The 18,556-nt window shown below is 41.0% G+C and overlaps 1 protein-coding gene across 1 annotated transcript in view; it reads left to right on the plus strand.

The window, feature by feature from the left end:
• Positions 1 to 18,556, plus strand: part of NID2 (nidogen 2) — a 54,268-nt gene that overhangs the window by 4,418 nt on the left and 31,294 nt on the right. Inside the window, exons 2-5 of the mRNA XM_075282484.1 lie at positions 4,944 to 5,246; positions 14,965 to 15,197; positions 15,376 to 15,989; positions 16,473 to 16,622. Of these exons, the coding sequence (XP_075138585.1) occupies positions 4,944 to 5,246; positions 14,965 to 15,197; positions 15,376 to 15,989; positions 16,473 to 16,622 (1,300 nt within the window). The remainder of the gene's footprint in view (positions 1 to 4,943; positions 5,247 to 14,964; positions 15,198 to 15,375; positions 15,990 to 16,472; positions 16,623 to 18,556) is intronic.

The following is an 18,556-nucleotide window of genomic DNA, read 5'->3' on the forward strand; positions in this document are numbered from 1 at the left end:
TAATGTTCCTGAATTACCACTGGTAGAGATGATCATGCCAACAAGCTTAAGCTGCACCCATAGGTTTTTTGTCTACCATCCAGACACAGGTGGCACCTTTATTACATACCCTTGCCACTGCATTATAGAGGACCTTTCATGTCCTCTGGCACATGTGGTTTTATACACCGCTAGAAAGCTGACAGTATGCTGAATTCAGCACACTGTTGGCTTTCTTGTTATGTGCCCTGGGGCTGGAGATATTCATGCCATTATAATGGTACCGATGTTTGCGAAACTGTCAGAAGGGCGTTTCTGACAGTCTAGCGGGCCATTCTTCACAGTTTAGCATCATTGCTTGGCGGTAAGGAACACCCCCTATGTCAGAGCTATGGACGAGTACTCTCAGCAGGGATGTTCCTCACAGACCAGCTAGACTATCAGGAACATCCTTATGACAGTGGGCAGACATCCGTAACGGTACCGATATCTCAAGCATCAGGACACATACTGGGAAAGCCAACTGTGTGTTGAATTCAGAGCACTGTTGGCTTTTTTGTGGTATATAAAACCACATGTGCCTGAGAACCTGAAAGGTCATCTTTAACGCGTTTTGCAAAAGGAAATGTGGTGTCATTATGTGACAGACAGCCACCGTCACTTTCATTTGCAGTGTTGTTGTGAACAAGAAATGTTCTACGCACTATGGACTACAATTGTATCATCTTTAACATTGAATCCAGGATCTGTTTGTGTTCCAATGACAGTCTGGTTTGATTATGGGGGCTTTGCAGTAGAGCGACACACTGTCCTAACTGCTGGTGTAATGATCTGGGCAGTCATCCCATACAACAGTCATTCACCTGTAGCAGTGATAAGAGGGACCCTAACAGGTGGGTGATATGTGCAGGACATCCTGCGGCCACATGTGTTGCCTTTCATGACAGAGCTGTCTATGGACATTTTTCACCTGGATAGTGCTCACCAATAGAGATGAGCGAGTACTGTTCGGATCAGCCGATCCGAACAGCACGCTCACATAGAAATGAATGGACGTAGCCGGCACGCGGGGGGTTAAGCGGCCGGCCGGCATCAAAGCGGAAGTACCAGGTGCATCCATTCATTTCTATGGAGCGTGCTGTTCAGATTGGCTGATCCGAACAGTACTCGCTCATCTCTACTCACCAACACACGAAAAAGGTATCCCAAAGAATGTCTTCCAGGTGTCAATACTTCCTTGGCCTGCCTGGTTGTTAGGTTTACTGCCAATGGAACATTTATGGGACCAGTCAGAAAGCCGGCTTCAACAATCTACTCGTGTGCAGGATCTACACACCCAACTGCCACTTCTGTAGAAAATTGTGCCATAGTATTCCATAAGGAGCCAGCCTGCCTCCATACTCAACCATATCTCGTTTTGTATCCAGGCTAGAAGTAGCCAACCAGTGTACTAGAGCCTCCTTTTAATTGTACAGTTTCCCCCTATAGTCTTATGCATTCACTCTAATATAATCACTTACATATATCATCATTACAATCACACATAGAAAGTTTCATTCTATTCTACCAGCCCCTTGTTGGGGTGTTATTTTTTTGTCAATGAATATACTGTATATTACAAACTCAGACTACCGCAAAACCTGCACGTCCACTTTTACAATTTGCAGGTGTAAATCAGTAGTTAGAGTAGCAGCTAAAGTTAGGCAAAATTTTCTGTTAATGTACACTAGGTTCAAACTAGCATTGAGCTCTCCATTCTTCAGGTCCACTTGGACCCATGAAAACCCATGGAAACCCGCGAACTCATAGTCTATGATGAAGTCCACTGGGTTTTACCCTGGTTTCTGCCCAAAAAATGGGGAGAGAAAAGTCCTGCTTATTTTTCTCAACACATTTTTCAAGTGGAATGGAGGGTGGAATCCCTGAACGGAGATCAAGCACTAGTGTGAACCCAGCCTTAATGAGGCATTTTTATCTTTACATTTTAGTTGCAGCTGCCATTTTGTAAACTAGCCAATAGGAAGTGCAGCCATTTTGGTTGCCACCTATGAATTAGCTTCTCAGAAACTAAAGTTGTCCTTCTGCCAATGTCTTATCAATGGTAAGGTGATTGATAAAGTGGCTTAGGGTGGGTTCACACCAGCGCCTGATCTCCTTTATGCAGGTTTCTGTTTTCTGTTGGCAGAAGACAGAAACTGGCATTCACTGACCGCCGGTGAGCTCCTGTGAGCGTCTTCTGCTTCCCACCGCAAAACCGTTTTTTTTTTTTTTTAATCTGACACAAAGTCCTGCATGTTCGACTTTGTGTCCGGTTAATAGAAAAATAAATGGTTTCGCGGTGGAGAGTTGAAGATGCTCATGGGCGCTCACGGGTGGACACTTTTCAAACCCATTCAAATGAATGGGTTTGAAAACTGCTTGCTGGTTTCCGTCTCCTGCCCAGTTTCTCGGGCAGTAAACGGAAACCTGCATAACGGAGATCGGGCTCTGGTGTGAACACGCCCTTACTACTATATGGAAGATTTTTGGTGAAAATCCTCTTTAATAGGAGGTTCTGAGACAGCTGAAGTATGTATTATGAAGAAATCATATACCTTTACTGTAAGAATATAAGACATCTTATTGGAGATTCAGTGTTGTGCTGTATTACAGTCCTATGAAAAAGTTTGGGCACCCCTATTAATCTTAATCATTTTTAGTTCTAAATATTTTGGTGTTTATAACAGCCATTTCAGTTTGATATATCTAATAACTGATGGACACAGTAATATTTCAGGATTGAAATGAGGTTTATTGTACTAACAGAAAATGTGCAATATGCATTAAACCAAAATTTGACCGGTGCAAAAGTATGGGCACCTCAACAGAAAAGTGACATTAATATTTAGTAGATCCTCCTTTTGCAAAGATAACAGCCTCTAGTCGCTTCCTGTAGCTTTTAATCAGTTCCTGGATCCTGGATAAAGGTATTTTGGACAAACAATTCAAGTTCAGTTAAGTTAGATGGTCGCCGAGCATGGACAGCCCGCTTCAAATCATCCCACCGATGTTCAATGATATTCAGGTCTGGGGACTGGGATGGCCATTCCAGAACATTGTAATTGTTCCTCTGCATGAATGCCTGAGGATTTGGAGCGGTGTTTTGGATCATTGTCTTGCTGAAATATCCATCCCCGGCGTAACTTCAACTTCGTCACTGATTCTTGAACATTATTCTCAAGAATCTGCTGATACTGAGTGGAATCCATGCGACTCTCAACTTTAACAAGATTCCCGATGCCGGCATTGGCCACACAGCCCCAAAGCATGATGGAACCTCCACCAAATTTTACAGTGGGTAGCATGTGTTTTTCTTGGAATGCTGTTTCTTTTTGGACGCCATGCATAACGCCTTTTTTTATAACCAAACAACTCAATTTTTGTTTCCAAAATGAAGCTGCCTTGTCCAAATGTGCTTTTTCATACCTCAGGCAACTCTATTTGTGGCGTACGTGCAGAAACGGCTTCTTTCTCATCACTCTCCCATACAGCTTCTATTTGTGCAAAGTGCGCTGTATAGTTGACCGATGCACAGTGACACCATCTGCAGCAAGATGATGCTGCAGCTCTTTGGAGGTGGTCTGTGGATTGTCCTTGACTGTTCTCACCATTCTTCTTCTCTGCCTTTCTGATATTTTTCTTGGCCTGCCACTTCTGGGCTTAACAAGAACTGTCCCTGTGGTCTTCCATTTCCTTACTATGTTCCTCACAGTGGAAACTGACAGGTTAAATCTCTGAGACAACTTTTTGTATCCTTCCCCTGAACAACTATGTTGAACAATCTTTGTTTTCAGATCATTTGAGAGTTGTTTTGAGTAGCCCATGATGCCACTCTTCAGAGGAGATTCAAATAGGAGATCAACTTGCAATTGGCCACCTTAAATACCTTTTCTTATGATTGGATACACCTGGCTATGAAGTTCAAAGCTCACTGAGGTTACAAAACCAATTTTGTGCTTCAGTAAGTCAGTAAAAAGTAGTTAGGGGAATTCAAATCAATAAAATGATAAGGGTGCCCATACTTTTGCACCAGTCAAATTTTGGTTTAATGCATATTGCACATTTTCTGTTAGTACAATAAACCTCATTTCAATCCTGAAATATTACTGTGTCCATCAGTTATTAGATATATCAAACTGAAATGGCTGTTGCAAACACCAAAATATTTAGAACAAAAAATGATTAAGATTAATAGGGGTGCCCAAACTTTTTCATAGGACTGTATGTTTTACAGTAGGTTGGACATTATCCCATTATATATGCACAGCCATTGGTGAGATTCCTGCGTTTCTACTGGGTCTTAAGGCAATGGTTGTCTCTTGTATTGCAGATCAGTTCTGCTGAAGTGAATATGGCTGACCTACAATACCACACACAACCTGCAGACTGGTGTGGCACAGTTTTTTGAATGAAAGCGGCCATGTTTAATCCTGTACAATGCCTTTAAGGCTTGTAGAGTCTTTCTCCAGCTGACTTGCAGACGTCGTGTTTTGGCAAGAAACTGTAGTACAATCTGTCCTTCCAAGGGCACAGTGCTCCAGAGCAGCCTCTCGCTAACATCTGGAACAATGTGTTTAACATGTGGGATATTATAGTTTTCTTGTTCATGTTTTAGATTTATTTGTAAATATTACAAGGGAGGAAACAATTGAAATACACGAAAAAGTCAGTTTGGTCATCGCTCAATTTTAACATGGTGTGTCCTAGTGGTTGTGAAATGTAGTATCTGGTGTAAACAAGAATGTTTCCATTCACTGACAGCCAACTGAGATCTTGAAAATGAGTCAATTCTGGAGCTAAGCTGCTATAGGTATTTTTTATTTCAACCATGGCCAAATGCAGTGTAATGTGGCCAGTAAACCAACAGTAACCTAAGAAAGTATTAGGGGGTTATGCTTTAAGACTTTCTTTTCTTCTTCTTTCAGGTAGGGACCAATGGTATCATCTCCCCTCAAGACTTTCCCCGAGAAACGCAGTATGTAGATGATGGCTTTCCCACTGATTTCCCAGTGATCGCCCCATTCCTTTCTGATATGGACAGTAGTAATGGAAGAGGCAAGATTTACTACCGACAGGACAATTCCCCTGAGATTCTCAGTTCTGTTGCCAGACAGATTGAAAGAGGTTTTCCAGAAGCTGCATTCTCTCCTATCAATGTCGTTTTGGTGACCTGGGAAAATGTAGGGCCATATGAGGAGCTGACAAGAAATTCCGAGTCTTCCAATAAGGTAAGTAGTGGAATCTTCAAGAAACTATATTGAATCCATGAATTAATATGAATCCTTGGTTGTTATTGAATATAATGCCTAACAACCATAGTATTTCCAATGGTCTGTCAGACAATCTTGATTCTCAGTCCCTCCACTTAAAGGGGTTTTCCAGGTTAAAGGGTACCTGAGTTTTCAAGAAAAGTTGAACTATGTGCAGGGTCTTGCTACTTTAGAACTTCTGTTCTATGACTATACAAGACTTCAAACATGATTTCTTATCAGTTTTTCTGCTGTTAATAATCCTGCTATGGCTGCAGCACATTTTACATTTCAATGAGGCCGTGGGTGTGTACAATAAGGAGCAGTCTGCCTCCTTTCCTATCCATTACTACTACTACTTGTTTATTTACATGTAATTGTCTAAGGAATATTTCAATTCAGTAGCAAACAAATGGCTTAGAAAAGTCCAAGTGACCATATTATAGGAGATCCAGGTACACTGAACTGCAAATACAGGGCAAATGCACACAGGCAAGCAGCTAAAACATAGTAAAAAAAAAAATAAAATTCTATGAGCACAGCCAGGAAAATTGCTTTCTGTCTTTGAATAGTATCCCATCAGTGATCAAATGAACAACCAGAAGTAGATACACGTTCAGTCTTTTGCATACACCAACAGAGATATGTGTTCAGGCTGTGAGGAAAATCAACCCCTCCCCTCTCTATTCACTGTGTGATGACAGAACAGAATCTCCCTCGCCACTCACTGTGAAGACTTCTTGCTTATCTAATGCATCTATGGACAGATCTTGACTAGCAACAGGAAGTGAGCTGCAAATTAGGTAGAAGGGAGACACCTAGTGGCAGGAAATATAGAGACTCTTTTCAGGTAGAAAGCAGTCAGCTTTTTACTTAAATGCATTACATTTTGGTCCAAAATCACATGCATCATGAAATGAGAAAATAAAAAATTCATATTGCTCCCCCCCTTCTGTAGAAAACATAAAAAAGTACTTTAAAAAAGTTAAATACATACACATTAGGTATCCCTGTGTCTGAAAAAAAAAACCCAGTCCACAAACTTATAAAAAAGCGGGGGAAAAAATCAAAAGAGGCAAACCACTGTTTTTTTTTTTTTTTTTTACTGTTTTACTTAAGAGATAAAAGTAATAAACATTCCCCAAATTGGTATAAATGAAAAGTACATCTGGCCCTGCTTAAAAAAGACACATTATGCATCCCGGTACATGGAAATATAAAAAATTAGGTATCGGGATATGACAACTCAAAACTTTAAAAACTATAAAAATTTGGTATACCCAGAATAGTACCGAACCATAGGATACAGATGACATGTCATTTTGGTTGCACAGTGAATTCTGTAAAAACGAATCCCTGGGCAGTGAGCAGTTAACAAGCTGCATCATCCATTCAGCCTTTAATACTATACTATATTATCTGGCTGCAGCTGTAGACCTGTCATTCTTACATTAAAGGTGCAAAATTATGCTGTATGAGCCCCACATATGCGTAAATAGCCTTTAAAAAGGCTATTCAGGCACCGCTAATCTTATTTTAACACGCCCCCCCCCCCCCCCCCCGTTTTAAAATAAAACCATAAAAACATATATGTAAATCATACCTATCGTGCACGCTGGGCGGTGATGAATGGTCTGACGTCATCTACTGGCACAGTTTCCTCTTCTTTCGGCTACGCAATCCGGTCCTGGCTCTTCTCCAACTTTATCGTCCTCTTCTTCTAGCGGGATTGGTGCAAATCTGGCATATGCGCAGTAGCACTGCGCAGGCTCCAGCGCCATTTTTCTCAATGGCAGTTTGAGAGCTGCGCAGTACGCTCGCGTAGTTATAAGGGGAACTGAGCATACTCAGTATCCCATTGAGAACTGCTATTGTGAAAAATGGCGCCGGAACCTGCGCAGTAGTGCTCCGGAGGGAGCGCTACTGCGCATGCGCCGGATTGGAACCAATCTCGCCGGAAGACGAGACGATGAAGCCGGGGAAGAGCCAGGACTGGAGGGCGTTGCTGAAAGAAGAAGAAAGAAGAAGAAGGCATGCCAGAAGATGAGGTCGGACCAGCAGTCACCGCCCAGCGTGCACGATGGGTATGATTTACATATATGTTTTTATTTTAAAACAGGGGGGGGGGGTTAAACTAACATTAGTGGTGCCTGAATAGCCCTAAAGGCTATTCACGCGTATGTGGGGCTCATACAGCACAATTTTGCTGATCGAGCCCAGAAAACGGTTAGTCTGTCAGCAGGAAAACAGGTATCAACCTAATGATATTGTACCTTGTGGAGCTGATTCTACACTTTCCAAAGATGTTTTTTCTTATTCTGCATTGTAGCTTTATTTTCATGAAAATTTGTGTTTTATTCTTATGTATATTAGGTGAAAAGAGTTTTGGGGCATGTCCTCTCATGCTGGGGATTCACACTCCATTTCAGATAACCACCCATAGCTGCAGACAAAGTGGGAGATGTTACTCATGTAATGAGGTAGGAGTACAATTATCTAGAGTAGGAACAAAGCCCTAGCAGGAGCAGACTCCCCAAAAGCTGTTTTTAGCTAAGTTGCATATGAATAAAATGCTGATTTTCATGAAAATGGAGCTGCAATGCAGAATAAGGAAGACATCTTGGAAAGTGTAGAAGCCACTCTACAAGGATCTGTCATTAGTCTGATCCTGATTTTCCTGCTGACAGACTTCCTTTAAGGCCGGGTTCACACGGGGTATTTTGATCAGGATTTTGAAGCTGTATCCGCCTCAAAATCCTGACCAAAAAGACGGCTCCCATTGAACAAACGGCTCCTGGAAAAAAGAGCAGACATGCTTGCGACTCCGCCGGAAGACACTCCCTCTTCCCGACTAGGCCCATTCATGTGGGCCTAATCCGGAGCGGAGTGCGCAACTGGATGCCGGTGCACTGCATGGCCTCAGACTCCGGACTGCTGATGTGAACCCGGCCAAAAGTTTAGTGGGAAGGAGGTTGTTTTGTTAGTCATCCAATATTTAGCTCTGCTTGGAATAAAGCATAGGCCTAGTAGCTACCGTTTGCCAAACTAGATGTCATGGTCAACGTTTGGTCATCCATGCTTATCTTATGAATATCTTCATACTAGAAGACCTCAATTTTTTCTACTGCAAAATGCAAATTTTTCTTTGCTAGCATCTAAAGTTCCCTTCCACCCCTGGGAATTTGACCCTTCATTTTACTTGACTCCTTACAGACTTTTATAAGCTCTTGTTGATTCAGCTGTAAGTTTCCCCATTGAAGCCTAAGATCTGGTTTCCTATCTTAAATGTGTCTTTATCCTCATACCCAAGAACAAACAAGAGGTTCAAGACTACTGTTCAACTCATAAGCATCACTGCATGCAAATTTCCCAACATCCTTTTTTGACAGATTCCATCCTGTTCCCATTTGCGTGACTTAAGATTGGAGGGTCCTTCCGAGATAGCCTGCGGTGACTATTTATACTGTAATTTCTAAACCAAGCTCTTACTCTACAGCATGTGTTATTTAAAGAGTCATTACAGTATCCCCCCTACCAGGATCAAGTGCCGAGCCGCCAGTGGGGGTAAATCTCGAGATCACGTTAGGTTTATTTGTACAAGAATTTTTCCTAAACTAATTAAAAAGGGACTTTGTAGCTGGAGGAAAGTTCTGTGTATTTGTAAAGAAAATACCAATGTGAGGACAGTTGTTTAAGCTGGGAAAAAGAAAAACCTTGTAAACCAGCTCTTATGGTATGAACATGTTTAGCCTGAAATCCTGTTAATGTGTGATTGTGACACAGCTGCACACATGATGTAGGAAAGGGACCATCCTCGTGTCTCATTCAACATATGGAAGACATTCTCTGAACATGTTCAGTGTAGCTAATGGCAGCTCTTCCAAATTACTGTCACAGATCTCTGTTACTGGAATGTTGAGGAGGGGGTGAGTAGTTATTGGTTCCCAGCTTAAAGGAATTGTCCATCTTGGAAAATCCATATAATACATTAATAATAATACATTTTATTTATATAGTGGCAACATATTACGCAGCACTTTACAAATTGTAGGGTTCAAGTACAGACAAAAAAAAATTACAAAGTGATAGTCAATTTACACAATGAGACTGAGGACCCTGCTTTCAAGAGCTTGCAATCTATGAGATGCAGATACCCCATTAGGGAATTCTAAGTTATTAGAGGTGAGGTCCAATATTAAGGGTCCTCACTGATTAGTTAAAAATGTGTGGAGGAATCAGTATATCTTTTTTTTGTTTTTGTAGATTGTACGCCCTATATGAGGCTCACAATATACATTTTTCCCTATCAGTATGTCTTTGGAGTATAGGAGAAAATCTACACAAACACAAGGAGAACATACAAACTCCTTGCAGATGTTTGTCCTTGGCAGGACTTGAGCCCAGGACTTCAGTGCTGCAAGGCTGCAGTGCTAACCACTGAGCCACCATATTGCCCCAAGGAATCAGTATATCTGTGTTTATTGATATCAGTTGACATTGTAATGCTTTATTTAATCTCTGGGGGCACTATTGGAAAATGTGACACTTTTTTCCCTACAGATTACATCTGATTACTAGCAGTCCAGCAGGACTCTTTGTGATCAGCATACTGTATCATTGGGGGACCAGTCTAAAGTTACAAGTTCAAGGTGGACAACTTCTTTAAGATGGTTATGCAGAATTAGATAATCACACTTCACAACTACACAGGTTGTGTATGGTACTGCAACTCTTCCCCATTTACTTCAATAGAGCTGAGATGTAATTCCAGACATAATCTATGAACAGGTTTGGCGCGGTTTCTGGAAAAAAGCAGCCATGTTTATCTAATTGAGGACAAACACTTTAAATAAATTCAGCTATCCATAGGGATTCTGGTTTACCCATATCACATACTCTATTACTTCTTTACTTAAGATGCCAAGTAGATGGATGAGCCTAACGCTCTTCAGGAATATGTACAGCCATAGCCATAGGTTTTAAGACTAAGGCCTAGTTCACATCTGCGTCGGTAATCCGTTCGGGGGAGTCCACATGGGGACCTCCCTGAATGGAGTACAGAATGCATTTGCAAGCGGTGTGTAGTGAAAGCACATGGACCCTATAGACTATAATGGGGTCCGTGTGCTTTCCACATGGTCTCCGCACAGAACATGCAGACAGGAAAGTAGATTGTGAACTACCTTTCTTTCTGCATGTTCCATGTGGAGACCGTGTTGAAAGCACACGGACCCCATTATAGTCTATGAGGTCCGTGTGCTTTCATTGCACACCACTTGCAAATGTGTTCAGTAGTCCTTTCGGGAGGGGGTCCTCATGCGGACTCCCCCAAACAGATTACCGATGCAGATGTGAACTAGGCCTAATGTATCCTAAACTCACAGCTGATGGGCAATACTTGCCAAACTTTTATATTTTATCTATCTATATAGGTTGTGGAGAAAAAGGCCTAAGTCCATAAAGTTCAGTCTTTTTATACTTGCAAACTCAAGTGGAGAGGCAAAAAAAAACCCACTATATAAATGACAGGGACCCAATTCCATGAGGTCAAAGAAATTCCCTTCTGACTCCTGCTGGAATTTGGAAATATCTCAGGATGAACATTAATATGTGTAACTCTATTGTGGTTGACAAGGAAGTTAAGTAACCATTACTTAAAGTGTAACTCTTATTTATTTCTTGCTGTTGAGTTGGGGGTGGTGATTTTTATAATATAGTTTATTAATCTAACTTCTGCTTAATCAATAACAGGCTTTAACTTTCCCATTAGCAGTAATCTAACTAAGCATTGACGGGGAAACTCTGTCCATACAACCTGTACTCAATGCAGCATAAAGAGCTGAAGTATTTACCAAAAATGGTTCTGGATTATAAGAAAGCTGAGATTTTCATGCACTGCCAAGATTTCAGTACTCGCTATACAAGGATTAGAGATATCACTAGTTAAAAACACAGTTGTAATGTGATTTTTATATGCCTGATGAATTGGTGAATATTAAGCTCAAATTCCCAACTGTGATTTTAACTAGTGATATCTCAAGTTCTGTTATAGCTAGTACTTCAATCTCCGCTTTCTTTTGATATTGAAACCATTCTTCAAGGTGGTAGAAAACAAGACATACAGCCTTTTGAAGTGACCGTGCCCCCCCTTCCCCCCTTTGGTAAATGCTTCAGCACTTAATATAATATATAATAATATAACTGTCTACTGACTTTTCCTAGCAACAGTTCAGTTAGAAGGTTGTTTAGGACAATGTTACAGCCTGTTTTCTATAAGAAAAGAAGTTAGATAGGTTAATAAATAAAGTGTATTATAAAAATGTGCACCAAACTCCTCCATAAGTGAGATGTTACACTTTAAAGAGGACCTGTCAACAGATCTTAAAAGCTCAATGACATCAAGGTGAGTATGCATTTTTTTCACTACCCCCATCTTATTTCAATGTTAAAAGGGTTGCCCATCTTTGCCTGGACAACTCCTTTAAAAAAAATTGGTTCTGTGTTCCACATTGTGTACATATCCAAAGTTGTGGGCTGTTGTTTTGTCTTGCTGGATGTTATCCCTGAGATACAAGAAACCATAGTAATGAAAGGATACATCTGAGTCTTGTCCAGAAATGGAGACCTTGAGTCACTGTAAAATTGCCATCAAGGGACCAAACATAAAAAACATTCTCCTTTCCATCAATTCATCAGTTTCTTGTTGCAAGACATGGGTTTATGGATCTTCGTCACCTTTATATCAGATCCTTTTTATGCCACCAGTAATATTATCATTTCATCATCACCATATAGTTTTTGAGTCCAAATATTTAAAAAAAAAAAAACAAAAAAAAAAACAACCAAACATTTTTATTATTTTCTTCAATCTGTGCAGAACCAATCCTGAGAGCCAGATGGCCTGTTACCATCTCAAGTTTCTCCTTTAGTGGTTGTTAACAGTCATATGATTTTGGATAGGTTTACCTGACTTCTAGTTTGTGGTCCTCTTACAGAGGCAAAACATTACATGACATTTTGCACCATAATCATTAAAATGTCACCTATAAGAAGGCCAGGAAGACACAGGGGGCTTCTCGGTGCATCATTTATCAGATTTGCCTACAGACAACCGTGATGCAGACAGAGGCTAAAAATGTCAATCATGGATGAAGGGGCGACATTGGGCCCCAATTCCAGTAGAGCATTTACAACTGTCTGTAGGTAAATGTGGAAAATCAGACCCTGTGTCCATTGTACTTGTAGAATGATTTACATGTCAATGAAAATAAGATTATCTCTGCATTGCTTCATTGGTTTGTGGCCACAGGTATGTTTCTGCTCCTATTAAAGCCTCCTACTATGAATTTTTTAATCTGAAAGATTCCCATTAATGTCATTTATCATGGACTATATAAAGTCATATGTGACACTCGTTGGTAAAAAAAACTTTGGGAAGAGTCAAACTTATAAGGTCTTGATGTTTTGAAAATTGAGCAAAGGATGACAGTGACAGCTGCAAGTAGCTAACCACCAGGAATCTTTGTAAACATCCCTCATTATTATCATCATCTGCTTGGACATGGCAGGTCCCTTGTGTTTTGGATGACAACAGATGCTCTATTGGCAAATTTCCGATACATTCCTTAGAGATAACCCCAATAAATAACTTTCCTCCAATAGCGAATAGAAAAGTTGGTCTCTCAGCCATCTATCCCAATTATGGAAATTATTTAGATATATACAAGTGTAGTTGTAGACCCTGAAAAGACCTATGGCAGATAAGTCATTATAACGTGACATATGGACATATGCTATATTCCCACAACTGGGATCTATAAACGTAACAAGTCACATTTCAACCGTTTGACCCTTTTAAACTTGAACGTCAACTTTTTGGTTCTAATAAGTAAAGAGACGCACCTATAAAAAATACTTTATATTTACTTTATTTCCAATTGCTGGAGGTGCTGATTATAGTTCACTATCATATTATTATTATATTTTTTTTTTTTAAATGTAGATTGTGAGCCCCACATAGAGCTCACAATGTACATTTTTCCCTATCAGTATGTCTTTAGAATATGGGATGGAAATCCATGCAAACACAGGGAGAACATACAAACTCCTTGCAGATGGTTTTTTTGCCCTTGGTGGGATTTGAACACCAGGACTCCAGTGCTGCAAGGCTGCAGTGCTAACCACTGAGCCACCGTGTGGCCCTATAGTTCACTATCATTTTATCATCTTTTATATTTATATTGGTCTATAAAATCAGATCATGTATTGGAAGCAGAGGTAGAAAAACTTCAAGTTCAAACTTGAGAAAAATATGGACTAGAGCCCCAACAGTACTGTATTCCTTTTATGCCATCTGCATTCTGGTTTCCATTCGTAGGGTCCACTTTGGGACCCCACAAATGGAAACCTAATTTGCTTAAAAATGTGGTTACCCACAGAAACCTGCAGACCACATAGACTATAATGGGGCCCGCCGGGTTCTAGCGCAAAAATTGCGGAAAAATGCAGAGAGGATAGTCCTGCTTGCAGAATGATGGATGGGCAACGAGGGCAGATATGAATCAAGCCTTACAGGAACCTTTAAGCCCCTCATTCACAAGCCCTGAATACCTATAGTTATGCCCCAAATCTCCATTATACCCCATCATGATTATTCTAGCAGACTTCACTGAAGCAGGAAGGATGTTATTTGCAGTTATGGCCTCAGTCTGTGTGAAACATCCATTTACTGAGTTTTGGCACTTCTGCCTCTTCTAGCTCTGGGTGTTTCGGGCCAGTGTCCTTACTAACGGAACTGTCCCTGCACGCACTCTTTGATCCATTGTTAGAAGGACTGTGCAAGCCGCAGCCGCTCAGCAACTACAGACTAATGAGGTGTACGACCGCCTGCTCTGTCCTGTCTGATTAAAAGGAACATTTTCAAGAAGTATTTTGGCAACATTCTTGTGGTCTATTTGAGCTGAGGAATGCCTGTTAAAGGTATGGAGCAGTATATTCTTATTCTCTGCTTAATGGGAGTTTCCACCTATCCTAAGCATATTCAACTGTCACCACCATGTTACAGAGAACATTCCAGTGATAAACAACATGATTTGTCATCTGTGTCTGTTTTGTAGATTTGAAGAAAAACAACTTTGAAGGGGGGTGGACACTCAGCCCCCCGAAGCTCATCTCTTGCCACTCAGACCCCTACCATCCTCTGCCTGTGCCACTCCGTGTAATGAGACTTGATCCTCCCACTTGAGCATCTACAGCAGTTCTTCCACGGCTGAATTCTTGCCCCCGTGCACCATTTGCATAAGACTTCAAAGTTGCCTTTCTCCAAATCTACAAAAGTAACATATATAACATATGCTTTATCACAGTAATGTGCTCTGTAACATGGTGGTATCAGGTTAATATGCTTTAAAATGATGCACCAGGTCTGGTAATTCTCGTAACACAAATTCTGGACCTTCATGATGACTTTAATGGAAAACCTTCATACCAAGCTACTTGCTTAGGCCACACTATTATTAATATTTATCTTCCCAAATATCCATTGCCTCAGTCATGTTGAGAAGCAACAATCACATTACATTAGGTGACAACTTGAAGGGTCAGGAATGTCTTGGGTTCTATTAGCCATTGCCTGGAAGGGCACCCGTAAAACCATGGCTTTCTGTACATTGACTAAAACCTTCTATTGTTTCTGCAGTTCAACACATTCCAGGCTGTGCTGGCATATGATGAGTCCGATTCCTATGCTATATTCCTGTACCCTGAACATGGGCTCCAGTTTTTTGGGACAAGGCCTAAGGAGTCATACAAGGTCCATCTTGAGCTCCCAGCCAGAGTGGGATTTAGCAGAGGAGAGTCTGAAAACTTGAAGAGAGAAGCTCCTTTTTATAGTGTGACAAGCAGTGAACAGTCTGTGAAGAATCTATATCAGTAAGTGTGACATACTAGCAAATGTGGCCTACAAGAGTTCAGTCAAAGTGATATGTTAAATGGCTCTCAAAATCCAGTTTTGTTGATGCAAGTCTATTGGACTCTCACTGAGCATTTTAAGCATATAATGTAGGGTGGGTGTTATCTCTGTCTCAATATATTTTACTTCTTCTTTTAGGACAAGTAATGTTGGGGTTCCAGGAGTTTGGGTTTTCCACATAGGTAGCATTTCAAAATTAGACAATGTGATACCAGCTAAAGTTGTAAATGCCCAAATCCAAGAAAGGTTCATACCACTGATAAACTCCCACAATGACTTTCCTGAACGTGAAGAACAAGAAAATAATTTTAATGGGGAGAACAACTATGATGATAATTATGATGTAGATGGAGATTACTCTCCTGGTCAAACTACGGAGCAGCCCACAACAAATGCAAATATAAATGGTGGATTCTTGGACATCGATGATCAAACCACACTAGTTACTGGTGATGAGGTGGAACAAGAGTCATTGCCCTACAATCCGTCCAACAACCCTTTGTCTCCATCTCAAGAAGAGCCAAACTGGACTCCATATGGTAGAAGTGATCCCGTGGTGGAACCTCACATTGAACGTTCAGTATATAGAAATCTTGGCAATGAACCACCCTATGAGAACAGAGAGCATCCATCTGAGCCAATAAGAGAGGACATTGCTGAAGTTACACCAAATCCACCAATCCAGAATTCTGATGATCTGCTCAGGAGAGGTCGTATTTATGGTTATGATGAGGAGGGATTTGACACTGATGGTAAGATTTACCTGAAAGTACAAATATTTCATCTTTTGCTTCATATCATGGTTTGTATAGGTTTCCTGTAATAATTTCTGATGGTGCCCAATCTTCTAGTTGATCTAGTAGGTATTTTCTCTTTCTCTTCTTCCTCAATATATAAAGAATCAAATGCTAGTTAAAGAATATTTAGAATTTTCCAGTTTTATAAAAATATATAGACTCTTGTCCATACCCATACATGTGGACAATATAACTGGAAGCATGGTGAATGTCTCACAAGTAGCAAGTGCTCAACCTTTCAGTAGTGTCTTTACTCCTTTCTTGCAGTGTTAGCAAGTGTCTCTGATAAATGTAAGCAAGCAATAATTTAAAAGCAGACGTATTGCATCCATATTAATATAACCTAAATATCACTGAGTACTTTTTTGAGATACTTTCAACTGATGTACCGGTAATTGAAATGATTTGACATTTTGCTTCCATTGTTTTTGCCTCCAGTGCTCACTTTTAACCCCGTGAGTAGAGAGACCTGCGAGAGGAAACCTGGTTACTGCTCACAATATGCCTTCTGCACGGATTATGCCACCGGGTTCTGCTGCCACTGCCAGGATAATTACTACGGCAATGGAGTGCACTGCTTACCTAAAGGTAAATGTTCACGGACCTGTGGCAGGTGATGCTTGTTTAGAGTCACATAATGTATTTTGGCTTCTTAATCATTAAGACTTAAAGGGCATTCTGCTTATTTGTTATTTTCTAAAGTGGTAACTGGCGTTTTACATGATATTTATTTGTCAATGTTGCCCAGTGATCTGGTATCTATGGTTGCTCCCTCAATGTCTTCTATAGGGAGAAAAGAATAAATCCTAAGCTTAACCACAAACAAAATATTTTTTTTTTGCAGGTCAACACAATTTTTATGGAATCTAGTAACAGTCCAAAGTCAATAACCAACCACAGAAATTTAAAGAGGACCTTTCACCATATCCGGGCACAGGCAGTGTTATATACTGCCAGAAAGCTGACAGTGCGCTGAATTCAGCGCACTGTCGGCTTTCCCGATCCGTGCCCGGTGTAAAGCGCTATCGGTCCCGGTACCGTAGCGCTTTACAGTCAGAAGGGCGTTTCTGACCATTAGCCAGAGACGTCCTTCTGCCTCGCGGCGCCAATCGCGCTGTACTGTGGAGCCGGGAGGAACGCCCCCTCCCTCTCCTGATAATACTCGTCTATAGACGAGCTGCGTGAGCAGAGGGAGGGGGCGTTCCTCCCGGCTCCACAGCACAGCGCGATTGGCGCCGCGAGGCAGAAGGACGTCTCTGGCTAATGGTCAGAAACGCCCTTCTGACCATAGAAGAGCTACGGTACCGGCACCGTAAGCTCTTCACACCGGGCACAGATCGGGAAAGCCGACAGTGCGCTGAATTCAGCGCACTGTCAGCTTTCTGGCAGTATATAGAACTGCCTGTGCCCGGATATGGTGAAAGGTCCTCTTTAAAGGGATTCTATTATTAGAATACCCTTTTTAAACTAAATACACATAGGAATAGCCTTAAAAAAGGCTATTTTTACCTTACCTTTATTATTCTGATCCGGGCCGCCGTTCCTGAGTTTGTGGGTTTTCTCGCAGCACTGAGGACATTCACTTTCACTCAAAAACAGCACTGGGGGCGTTCCCAGTGCTGCTTGAAAACTCTCCAGCGACGCCTCTGTCTTCTTATTATCCACCTCATCTCGTGTTCCCATCCTGTCTTGTTCCAAAAGCGCCAACGGACATGTGCAGTCGGCACTTTTGGAACAAGACACGATGGGAGCACAAGAGAATAGGCGGAGAAGAAGACAGAGGCATTGCTGGAGAGTTTTCAAGCAGCACTGGGGACGCCCCCAGTGCTGTTTATGAGCGCAGGGGAACGCTCTAGTGCTGCGATAAAACTCATTTATATAAGGAAGAAAGAAGATATAGCTCAGGAAAGGCAGCGCGGATCAGAATAATAAAGGTAAGTGAAGAATAGAATTTCTTAAGGCTATTCCTACGTTTATTTAGTTTAAAAAGGGTATACTAATGATAGAATCCCTTTAATACTTGGTAGATCCATCTGATACTGTTAGGATCACCCAATAAATATTAAACAGCAGAGCTGCTTCCAGCCCCACTGATCTGATTAGACATCACTATAAAATTTTTTAAAAAAACAAAAAACACCTGGTGGCCAGAACCCCAAAGGGGTTGTCCAGAACTGGAAAAACCTGTCTACTTTTATTCCAAAAACATCAACACATGGGTTGTGTCTGGTGTTACAGATTGGCTTTAGTAAGATGAATAGGGATATATGAAGTAAAGGAGCTGCGTCTTACCACTACCTGTGGCTTCTATGGAGGTGCAAGATCTTGCCTCCGGACCGGAGAGGAAATCAAAACGTCTTAAATCTAGAAAATATCCTGATTGGACTTTAAAACGAGCTCAAAAGAAAGTATCTCACAAAAGTAGAGAGAGTTTACTAGTAGGAGATTACAACACAACCAAAAATGAAAATGTAAATGTACAGAAACTGGTTTTTTCTACAAAATTTAGTCCACAATTTAAC

The sequence above is a fragment of the Leptodactylus fuscus genome, chromosome 7 (genome assembly GCF_031893055.1).
Source record: "Leptodactylus fuscus isolate aLepFus1 chromosome 7, aLepFus1.hap2, whole genome shotgun sequence".
In the NCBI taxonomy this organism is placed as follows: Eukaryota; Metazoa; Chordata; class Amphibia; order Anura; family Leptodactylidae; genus Leptodactylus; species Leptodactylus fuscus.